The sequence below is a fragment of the Podarcis vaucheri genome, assembly GCF_965113315.1.
Source record: "Podarcis vaucheri genome assembly, chromosome: 2".
NCBI classification, from domain to species: domain Eukaryota; kingdom Metazoa; phylum Chordata; class Lepidosauria; order Squamata; family Lacertidae; genus Podarcis; species Podarcis vaucheri.
Genome location: NC_138760.1, coordinates 124,210,131 through 124,222,229, shown reverse-complemented (window position 1 = coordinate 124,222,229; position 12,099 = coordinate 124,210,131). Strand labels below are relative to the sequence as shown.

At 47.0% G+C, this 12,099-nt stretch overlaps 1 protein-coding gene across 1 annotated transcript; it reads left to right on the top strand.

Annotated features, from left to right (window-relative positions):
- Positions 1-4,751: 4,751 nt before the first annotated feature.
- Positions 4,752-11,385, top strand: LOC309525017 (uncharacterized protein). The gene is made up of 4 exons (XM_082210346.1): positions 4,752-5,005; positions 5,804-5,956; positions 6,191-6,293; positions 8,138-11,385. The coding sequence occupies exons 2-4, from the start codon at positions 5,849-5,851 to the stop codon at positions 9,193-9,195; spliced, it is 1,269 nt and encodes a 422-aa protein (XP_082066472.1). The 5' UTR covers positions 4,752-5,005; positions 5,804-5,848; the 3' UTR covers positions 9,196-11,385.
- The last annotated feature ends 714 nt before the right edge of the window (positions 11,386-12,099 follow it).

Sequence of the window (12,099 nt, the reverse complement as noted above, 5' to 3'; positions counted from 1 at the left end):
TCAAGTAATTAAGGAACAAAAGAAGAAAAGGCACACTAATCTAGGAACTTCCTCTCTGCCCAGAACGTTGGAGGCTATACACCACACCCCTCAACAGTATTTATAGGAACTCAAACACCAGATTCTGCTCTGTTCCAGTAACAAGAAGCCGAAAGCACCAGCCTGAAGATGACGAGTGAGACCTCGTCGAAACGTCGCCCAGACACCCCGACTCTTACACGGGAAGACACCCGAAGACACCAATATATATATATATATATATATATATGCTTTCGTAGATTTTCACGGGTACAGGAATGCAGGTTTTGGTGTCTTCGGGTGTCTTCCCGTGTAAGAGTCGGGGTGTCTGGGCGACGTTTCGATGAGGTCTCACTCGTCATCTTCAGGCTGGTGCTTTCGGCTTCTTGTTACTGGAACAGAGCAGAATCTGGTGTTTGAGTTTCTATAAATACTGTTGAGGGGTGTGGTGTATAGCCTCCAACGTTCTGGGCAGAGAGGAAGTTCCTAGATTAGTGTGCCTTTTCTTCTTTTGTTCCTTAATTACTTGATATATATATATATATATATATATATATATATATATATATATAATGCTGAAATTAAGGAAACTGATGACGGGAAGTTAAATTATATATCTGTAACTGCTGAAATTAAGGAAACTAATAATGAGGTTAAATTATGTGTGCGTGATATATATATAATTTAACTTCTCCTTACCAATTTCCTTAATTTCAACAGCAGCATAGATGCTCCTATAGTTTTAGAAGTGCAAGTGCTGCAGGCTTTCCTGCAAAATTTGAATTGGGAAGTTTTTCCTATGCAAACTGCACAGGGTGATTTGCATAGGAAAGAATTATCATCTCCTGAATGGCAGTATCTACTTTTTGTCTGCTCTGAAGCTGCTGCTAATCCTTTTCATGAAGGCTGTTCACATACCATATGTTTAAAGCACACACACCCTGACAATCATGGGAACTATTGTTCACCCTCTCACAGCTATAACTGTAATTGCCAGCATCCTTAAGAAAACATAGGAATGTGCTTTAAATGTATGGAATTCCAATATCTAGTTTGGTGCTGGAGAGAAAATAGTTTTTCTTCTCCCCCGCAGTAATATTAGCTCAGCCATGTCTATATTAAATCATCTTGCAGTACAGGGGGTCTCCTTTCTCATAACCCTATGCCATTGGTTCGGGTACTTTCCTCTGAAAAAGGAGAAAACCATCTTGCTCCATTTCCCATGTGACAGCCCTTTAGATATTTGAAGGTGGCTATCAGATCTGCTCTCCATCTGCCTTTTCCCAGGCTAAACATATCCATCTCCCTCAACCGTTCCTCATAAGGCTTGATTTCCAAACCCTGGACCATCTTGGTATCTTCCCTCTGCACATGTTTCAGCTTGTCAATATCTGTCTTAAATTGTGGCACCCAGAACTGGACACAGGACTCCACGTGTGGTTTGACCAAGGCAGAACAGACTGGGGCTAGTACTATCTGGACACTATTATTTGGAATGCAAGAAGATCCATTCTGAAGGAAACCAGCCCTGAGTGCTCACTGGAAGGACAGATCCTGAAGCTGAGGCTCCAATACTTTGGCCACCTCATGAGAAGAGAAGACTCACTGGAAAAGACCCTGATGTTGGGAAAGATGGAGGGCACAAGGAGAAGGGGACGACAGAGGACGAGATGGTTGGACAGTGTTCTTGAAGCTACCAGCATGAGTTTGACCAAACTGCGGGAGGCAGTGGAAGACAGGAGTGCCTGGCGTGCTCTGGTCCAGGGGGTCACGAAGAGTCAGACACGACTAAACAACAACAAATTATTTGGAAGTAATGTGCTTTAAAGTTATGACGTGTATGCAGCCTTATGCTTCCATAATCTTTATAATATTGTTCCTTTTAATGTCATCGATTCTATGCTGAGTGAATGTTTGGATAGATGTTTGCTCTGCTGAAACTGTCAAAAGCTATCGATAGGTAACATCTCAAATAAACAGGACTTTGCCTTTTGAGAAACCAAGAGGTCTGCTGCCTTCCTTGTACGTTACAAATTAACAGCATCCCGATAAGGCCAGAGACCCCTGCAATCACGATGTCAACTTGCCTGTCATGTAACTTTGCACAGAGTAAGCAAAGAGACTCAGAGAGCAACTAGGTTACATCCATACCATACATTTAAAGCACTGTCATGGCTTCCTCCAAATAATCCAGAGAACTCTCCTTCTTCCTCTGTTTTACGGGATTTTATGAGGCCACTTCCTTGATATTCTTAGGCAAGTTGGCAGTCCATACACACCACCCACCCACCAACCTTTCCCCAAAGAATCCTGGGAACTGTAATTTGTTAAGGGTGCTAGGAATTCTAGCTGTCAGGGGCAACCTACAGTTCCCAGGGTTCTTTCTGGGGCTGTGGTGTGCCTGCAGGCAAATAAAATAAAAATAAATGTTTCCGTCCCTGCCGAAACTAGGCCCCTAGGACTTTCCCAGTGAAACCCCTGTGCTTGTTGTGCTTGTTTAGTCGTTTAGTCGTGTCCGACTCTTCGTGACTCCATGGACCAGAGCACGCCAGGCACTTCTGTCCTCCACTGCCTCCCGCAGTTTCATCAAACTCATGCTGGTAGCTTCAAGAACACCATCCAACCCCTGTAGGAAGTTAATAAACCAATTCCATGGGCATGGAGAAAATTTCACATCAGCTGAGAGCAAAAGTATCCTTGCCCAAGCAGGGCGCATTCCCAGAATTTCCTATGAAGAGTGATATGCTAGTTGTTAAAATAATCTGCAAAATGTAATTCAGGGAGGGCAATGGGGGTCACCTAAGAGCGATGAGCACCCTTAATAAAGTACAGCTCCCATAATTATTTGGGGGAAACTAGGACTATTTAAGTTGGTATCATAGTGTTTTAAATTCATGGTGGGAACTGAGCCTTGGAGACCCATCTAGTCTCTCCATCGTGCTCTCATGGTGGCCAAGAAACGCCCATGGGAGGCCCTTGAGCAGGATCCGAGCACAACAGCACTACTTTCTCCACCTGCTGATGCTCAGCATCTGGTCTCAAGAGGCGTACAGTGGTGCCTCGCAAGACGAAAAGAATCCGTTCTGTGATTCTCTTCGTCTAGCAGTTTTTTTCGTCTTGCGAAGCAAGCCCATTGAAGGATTAGCGGCTTAGCGCTATTAGCGGCTTTTAGCGGCTTATCTGCTGATTGGGTCAGCTGATAAGCGGCTTAGTGCTATTAGCGCTATTAGCGGCTTTTCTGCTGATCGGATCAGCTGATAAGCGGCTTAGCGGCTTAGAAAAAGGGGAGGGAAAGGGGAAAAAAAACAGCAGGAACTCGCAAGACATTGTTGTCTTGCGAAGCAAGCCCATAGGAGATTCGTTTTGCGAAGCACCTCCAAAACGGAAAACCCTTTCGTCTAGCGAGTTTTCCGTCTTGTGAGGCATTCGTCTTGCGGGGCACCACTGTATTGGCTCTGACAGCCAGGGCAGAACTTAGAACCATGATAGTTCCCCATTCAGAATCCTGTCCTCACCTTGGACAGTCAGGTGCCTATGGGAAACACACAAGCAGCCCCCGGGTGAGAAGATGAAATGCATAAAAATAAAATCGGACAACAGAAGATGGGAACTCAAAAGTGAAAAAAGGAGGCAGTTAAAAAAACAAGAAAGGAGATTCTCACTAGACGTCAGGAAGAATCTTCTGACTGTGGAGGAGACTCCCAGGAGAGGTGGGAGGTGCTCCCTTGAAAGTTTTTAAGCAGAGGTTGGATGGACATCTGTCAGGGATAAGGAACCTGTCTGAACTAGCTCAGTATTGTCTACACTGATTGGCAGCAGCTCTCCAGAGTTTCAGGAAGGGAGTTTTGGAAGACATATGAAGGCAACCCTGTTAAGGGAAGTTTTGAATATTTGATGTTTTATTGTGTTTTTAATATACTGTGGGGAGCTGCCCAGAGTGGCTGGGGAAACCCAGCCACATGGGCAGGGTATAAAAAATTATCATTATCATTATTATTAGGAGTTTTCCCCAAGCTGTTCTGGGATTCCTGCATCGCAGGGGTTTGGAGTTGATGACCATCAGGGTCCCTCCTTCCAGCACTGCAATTCCACGATTCTAAGTTTAAATTAAAAATTCCAATGAAAACACAGATAAATTACAGAGAGTCAGCCGTAATGTCCAGCTGCGGCATAGTGAGTAAGCCCCACTGGACTGAGTGGGGTTTACTTCTGAGTAAACCGTGATGGTGGGGGCAGGATACGATGCCCGCCTTTTGCTCCTCTGTGGGTCAGGGCGTCTGGCTGTTAACAAGAAGGTTGGCGGTTGGAGCCCACCCAGGGATGGCTGTGGACAGGAGGGTTGGTCTAGATCAGTGTTCCCCAACCTTGGGCCTCCAGCTGTTTTTGGACTACAATTCCCATCATCCTTGACCACTGGTCTTGCTAGTGAGGGATGATGGGAGTTGTAGTCCAAAAACAGCTGGAGGCCCAAGGTTAGGGAACACTGGTCTAGATGACCCTCGGGTCCCCTTCCATCCAGCTCTGCGATTCCACGATTCTAGGAAAGAGGAACAGCACAGCATCCTGATCTCGCAAAGCCCAGAGAACCAGCGCCTTGCTCTTGAAAAGGGAAATGTCTTAAGAGTTAACGAGAGCAGCGAGCAGAGCGGTTCCTAGAGAGGCAGGAAATGGGGGAGGTGCAACGCGGAAGTGGGAGGGGCTTCCTCTTTTTTTTTCCTTGCCTTGCCCCCCCCCCCCGTGGGAAAGTAGGAAGTGGCCTCGGTGAGTCTGGTGGCATCTCTGCCAGGGGAGCTGCTGGGCGCGTGGAAGGAGCAGCCTTTGGGGAGGGGGGCAAAAAGAGGCTGCAGGGTTGGGGAGCCCCCTCCCTTCTTTATCCCCTTCCTCTCCCCCAGGGCTTGAGAGTGCAAGAGACGCTCTGCTGGATCAGGTCCTAGATGCACGCATCCTTAGCATACCTTGCAGGGGTGTAGCGAGGAATGAGGAGGGGGTGAGTCTCGTTGGACGCCTTGGGGGTCCCAGGAGGAAAGGTGGGAGGCACGTACACTAGTGGCCAAAATTGTGGAAACCTTTTGGGGGAAATGTATTTCCGAGGTTTGACGGATCATAGCACCACCTTTTTTGGGAGTGATACCATAAAATTATACATCGAACTGTTGTTTAATGAATTATTATTGTACTTTTGCAGGGGGAGAGAAACCATAGGGCTTTCTCTCTCAGGTGCCCAAGTAACTTGGCTGGCCATGTAGTAGATAGGTAGCCGTGTTGGTCTGCCATAGTCAAAATAAAAAAATTCTTTCCAGTAGCACCTTAAAGACCAACTAAGTTAGTTCTTGGTGCATGCACACGAAAGCTCATACCAAGAACTAACTTAGTTGGTCTTTAAGGTGCTACTGGAAAGAATTTTTTTATTTTGGCTGGCCATGGGCACTCTAAACCTTGTTTCATGCTGATATTATGTTCAGAAAGATAAACAAATGGAACGAGGTTAGCTTTGCCATGGTTTAATGTATTTTTAATCTCCGTATTAAATGTATTTTAATGTATTTTTAATCTCTGTTGGAAGCTGCCCAGAGTGGCCAGATGGGCGGGGTACAAATAAATTACTACTACTACTACTATTATTATTATTATTATTATTATTATTATTATTATTATTATTATCATTATTTATATAGATGGAAAGATAACTGCAGGTTTCATATCGATTGCTACTGAAATCTTTGTCCTGTGCATTTGTGCATATCAGTGTGGATTGTGTTTTTTGTCGTTGTCCCCCCCCCCCCAGTTCAGATAAACAAAAGGTCATCTTTTCACCATTCCATTCCAAGAAATGCAGTCTTGGGAGAAGGACTCTGGCCCAGACCTCTGTGCCCAGGTGGTAGCCCTAGCTGAGGATTTCCTCCTGAGACGGCAAGAGCCTGACGGAGAGGCACAAAACGTAAGGATACTTTGGGCGATACCGAGAGATGTGTTATGAATACAGTCTTGTTACAGCAGAGGTCTCAGAGCGGCTTGCAGCATATTTAAAAGCATGGGCATGTTGAGAATTGTGAGAAAAATCTGTATTGTAAGCACATGGACTAGTGATGATTTCTGCAGAGAAAGCATTGTTTAAAGTAGCAGCTTAACATTCAGAATAACAGGCCTCCTCCTTCTTTTGCCTCCATTCCAGGCGCCTCAGCTCTCAGAGAAGAATCTTTCAGATTCCAAGAAGGCACAGGAAGAAAAGCAGGCAGAGGAGGCGGAAGAATATGATGGGGTGACTGCCTTATTAGGTAAAGACACCCAAGTGTTGGGGAAAAATTATAGCAAACGTAAGGAGTATTTTGCAGTATCTGCTTCAAAATGATCTTTTTTTTGTTGTTACTTGCTTATTTTAAAAACGTACCTAAAGGACAAGAAAAATCTTGTTATTTCATATGGTACTAGCAGTGACTAGTAAATCACCCCTGAGTGCTCACTGGAAGGACAGATCGTGAAGCTGAGGCTCCAATACTTTGGCCACCTCATGAGAAGAGAGGACTCCCTGGAAAAGACCCTGATGTTGGGAAAGATGGAGGGCACAAGGAGAAGGGGACGACAGAGGACGAGATGGTTGGATAGTGTTCTCGAAGCTACCAGCATGAGTTTGACTAAACGGCGGGAGGCAGTGGAAGACAGAAGTGCCTGGTGTGCTCTGGTCCATGGGGTCATGAAGAGTCGGACATGACGAAACGACTAAACAACAACTAGCGACAATGCTATATGCAAAATACCGCCATGGGTGGGGGCGGGCGGGGAATCCTGCGCACCAGAGAATGGCATATTAAGCTGTGGGAAGTGAGCACTTTAAGCAAAATGTGCTGGTCTCTATAGGTTAAATAGGAGGAAAGAAGGTGAAACAAGTATGAACACAATTGGTGAAAGTTGAGAGGACCATGGAATAGCAAACATGGGACAATTAACTAACATGCGTTTACAGTTTTATGAGAAAGTATACCGTTACACGCAAAACAATCTTTATATTGGTAGTTCTCGGAGGCTCAAATTTTTAATTTTAGGGGTTAATAAATTATTATCATGTATTAATGGGGTTGTTAAACTTATCAAGGATGCAATTTGTTCTTACTTGTATCAACAAATGAAAATGGCACGGGAGACGTTAAAGCAAAAAAGAAGACAGACTTCTAAGGTCAAATAGTTGCATGTCAGGAGATTTTTTTTAAAAAAGGCTCTCTTACACACTCACACATACATTGAAAGCCATATAATTCCACTTTAAACAGCCATAGTTTCCCCCAAGGAATCCTGGGAATTGTAGTTTGATAAGGGAGCTGAGAGTTGTTAGGAGATCCCTTTGTTCCTGTTCAGTTAACAATGCAATCCCTTGTGATAGGGAACTGCAGTAACTACAACTCTGTGAGGGGAATAGAAACCTCCTGGCAACACGTGGCATCCTTAACATACTATAGCTCCCAGGATTCTCTGGGGGAAGCCATGACTGTTTAAATTGGTATGTTACTGCTGCAAATGTATAGGGCAGATGGGACCACGCGGTTTTTCCTCTTCTCTGCACAGCGCTAGGAAAGCCCCGGCGACCAGCTGTTGTTGTTGCTTGTAAAGCACTTTGTACAGGGTTTTGGTAGGGCCGGTCGCATTCAGCTGTGCCCCGCACCAGGTGCAAAGCAGGTACATGTGATTTGCCCGAAACGGCCATGCATACCAGATGAGTCTCGACATGGCTGGCTTAATGGCTCATAATAATTAATAATAATAATTCTTGGTAGTGGTGTGGAACGCCCTCCCGTCAGATGTCAAGGAAATAAACAACTATTTGACTTTTAGAAGACATCTGAAGGCAGCCCTGTTTAGGGAAGTTTTTAATGTTTGATGTTTTATTGTTTTTAATATTCTGTTGGGAGCTGCCCAGGATGGCTGGGGAGGCCAAGCCAGATGTGCAGGGTATAAGTAATACAGTGGTACCTCGGGTTACAGACGCTTCAGGTTACAGACTCTGCTAACCCAGAAATAGTACCTCAGGTTAAGAACTATCATCTTTTGTTTGGTCTTGGCTGCCCCTCTCTCTCTCTCTGCTTTGAAGTTTGACTCATCCCACGATTCTCTCTTTTCGTTCCACAAGTTGATGAGTCCGACGGAGAAAACGAAGAGGCGGTCCTCCCAGCAGAAAGACCCAAGCGCAGAAGCCCCACCCGGATATCTTTGGAAGAAGTCATCCTCGGGAAGCTTTTCCCGGTGGAAGAAGGGCCTCCGGGCAACGTGCCCACGACAAACTTTGCCACGGAGAAGCCGTTTGAGTGCTCCGAGTGCGGGAAGCACTTCTCTACCAGCTCCCACCTCATCAACCACAAGCGCGTCCACACAGGGGAGAAGCCCTACAAGTGCTTGAGCTGCGGGAAAAGCTTCACGGAGCGAGGCAACCTCTTGAAGCACCAGAGGACCCACACGGGCGAGAAGCCCTACGGATGTTCCGACTGCGGGAAAGCCTTTGGCATCAGCTCTCAGCTGATCAGCCACAAGCGAGTGCACACGGGAGAGAAGCCCTACGAGTGCTCGGACTGCGGGAAGAGCTTCTGCACAAGCTCGCAGCTCGTGCGCCACAGCCGGGTCCACACGGGCGAGAAGCCCTACGAGTGCTCCGCCTGCGGGAAAACCTTCAGCCAGAGGTCGTACCTCGTGGGGCACGAGAGGACGCACACGGGCGAGAAGCCCTTTGAGTGCTCGCAGTGCGGGAAGTGGTTCTCACACCGCTCCGACCGCCTGAGGCACGAGAAGATCCACACGGGCGAGAAGCCCCACAAGTGCGCGGACTGCGGGAAGGGCTTCAACCAGAAGGGCTCCCTCGTCACGCACCAGAGGACCCACACGGGCGAGAAGCCCTTCGAATGTTCCGAGTGCGGGAAGAGCTTCAACGACCGGGGTTACCTTATCACACACCGGAGAACCCACACGGGGGAGAAGCCCTTCGAGTGCTTGGACTGCGGGAAGAGCTTCAGCCGCACGTCCCACCTGACCGTGCATAAAAAGACACATGGGGGGGGAGAGGCCGTAGCCGGATCAGGAGGTGGGGAGGGGAAAGAGAAGACAAACGAACACACACTCCAACTCTCCAGTCCCTCTGACCTTTGCAAAATATCAGAAAATCCGTGTGGAAATGCCCAGGTGCTCAGACGATTTTAAAAAACGACTGTGGAGCTATGGTGGTATACAGTCATACCTCGGGTTGAAGTAGCTTCAGGATAAGTATTTTAGGGTTGCGCGCTGCGGCGACCCGGAAGTAACAGAGCGCGTTACTTCCGGGTTTCGCCGCTCGCGCATGCGCAGACGGTGAAAATGACATCATGCGCAGAAGCGGCACATCGCGACCCGCGCACGCGGGTTGCGTTCGCTTCTGGATGCGGACGGGGCTCCGGAACGGATCACGTTCACATCCAGAGGTACCACTATAAATGTTTAGAGCAGAGGTGGGGAACCATTGGCTAAGTTAGTCATGCCTGTCAACTTCAGTGGGTTTAGTCTTGAGTAGGACTAGCACTGAATACATTCGCACCTTGGATGTCGAACGCAATCAGCTCCAGAAGTCCGTTCAACTTCCAAAACGTTCGGAAACCAAAGTGCGGCTTCTTATTGGCTGCTGCAGTCAGTCGGAAGCCACAGAAGCCCGGTTGAATGTTCGACTTCCAAAAATAGTTTGCAAACCGCAGCAATCACTTCTGGGTTTGCGGCACTTGGGAGCCAAAACATTTGCATTCCGGGGCTTTCAGGATCCAAGGTGTGACTGTACTGGTTTAAGATTCAGCTGCCCCTCCTATCAGCTCCTATGAACATCAGCGGTGCAGAATCTTTGGCCCGCCAGGGGCTGCCAAACTACAACTCCCATCAAGCCCAGCAGTCATGCTCAGTGGTCAGGGGCTGATGGGAGTTGCAGTCCAGCAACAGCCGGAGGGTCAAAGGGAGGAACCTTTTGTTGAGGCTGCCTGGAAAGTTTTGTGAGGAGCTGAAAAGGAAGTTGATTTCTGAACCACCTGAAACAGAGCTGACCTTTCTGATATTTTCTCTTGAATGAGCACTTGGGGTTGGTTGATCATATTGCCTGGAAGACAAACTCCACAGGTGAGGCGAGGCATTGGGACAGCTGGACAGAATGGGACCATTCGTGGTATCATAATGTGGGCTGAAAATAAAGATCCTGACTAGAGCAGATGGAAGGTCCATCCATCTAAGTCTGTTTTCTGATAGCAGCCTCTCAATGTCTTCAAGAAGCAGGCCACAGTCCCTCTTCCCGCTGGTCGTATTTTTTGGCATCTGGAAGCCTGAGGTATACTGCCTCTGTCTAAGGGAGTTTTATTCTGCTGTCATAGTGAATATCAGTTGATAGGTCTGTCCTACTTGGGGTTTGGATCTAACCCACTTTTCCAAAGCCACCTTCAGCCTGTGGCCACCGCCGCAAACCCTTGCCCGTAAGTCAACTATGCACTGAGAGCAAAGAATTCCCCCTTCTCCACTGCCAATCTGCCACCCGCAGATTTCCGTGGCGACCCCAAATTCGAGTGTCCTTTGGGAAGGGGGCAAAAATCTGCCCCTCTCACAACAGCCTTTCCCATCTTGGTAGCCACAAGATGTTGCTATTTGATTCCGTATCCACCGTTTACCATAAGGTCCAAGGGCAGGTTATAGCAACTAAAAAATGAAACTCCAAACTCCTATTAGCCACAGCAAGTATGGACAATGGGCAGGAATGATGGGAGCCGGAGTTTAGCATCTGGGGAGCATCCAGTTGAGGGACACGATGCATATTTTTATAAACCTCAGTATTCATGCCCCTTCTTGGACTTATTTCTTCCCCCTTCCACAAAGACACCCCATCTGGAATTATCAGATTCCTTCCCCTGCTCTAAAACATATTTTGTCACCTAGTGTTTCTCAGACTTGGGTCTCCAGCTGTTTGGGGACTACAACTCCCACCACCCCTAGCTAGCAAGACCAGTGGCCGGGGATGATGGGAGTTGTAGTCCAATAACAGCTGGGGACCCAAGTTTGAGAAACACTGGACCCCCTAAAAATGGTTGAATTTCTCCCTGTTTTGTCTTCTGCCATGAAAACCACTGTTGTCTTTCTCTCGCGAACTTGAAAGATCCACAGCTCGTCAACTGAGCTCTCAGAACTCTGCCATAATAATTCCTCCGTAATCTCAAGTGATAATATAAGCAGCTGTGGACTATTGCAGGCAGCTTGTCATGTCGGCATAATTTGCCAGTTTCACTTCTGCACATTTTGTGTCTGCATCTCGACCGATATTACCTGCCCCGCACAAGGGGGCATGGGCCGTTTTAGAAACAAGGATGTATAATAAAAGTTAGTTGTGATGCATGCATGCTTGTTGACTGAAGGGTTTGTGTTAAAGGCGGGGGGGGTGTCTCATTAAGGCCCCAATCTGCCCTATACATTTTAAAGATGCATCTTGCTACTTGAAACAGCCATGGCTTCTCTCAGAGGATCCTAAGGAGTGCCATTTTGTTAACGGTGCTGAAAGTTGTTGGAAAGCAGGTGGGGAAATCCACATGAAAAGGAGACGGATTGGTAGCAATACATTTCTCCCGACTATCTCCAGCCTCTTGGAAAATCCTAAACTACAAATATTAAAATACGTGCATATATACACACCTGAAAACCGGAAAAGAAAAACTCTTGACACAGAGGGAGAGAGCTGGTTGAGGTAAAGTGGGAAAATACCCTGAAGTTAATACTGTGGGAAATCCTACAGGGCTGATTGCTATTTTTCCACTCTTTTCTTCTATCACATTGTCTAAGGTTGGGCTGGTAGAATTGAACTATTTTCATTCCCACAGGGAAATTTTACAGGGCTCACATGGCACCAGAGGCAAAAATACAAATTTGTATGCAGAGCAACATACAGATTTAGTTTCTACACCATTCTGTGCTGCATCTCAACAAGAGAGACGCATTAATCATAGAGTTTAAGGCCATGTTAAAAGGTAAAGGGACCCCTGACCATTAGATCCAGTTGTGGCCGACTCGGGTTGCGACGCTCATCTCACTTTATTGGCCGAGGGAGCCAGAGCA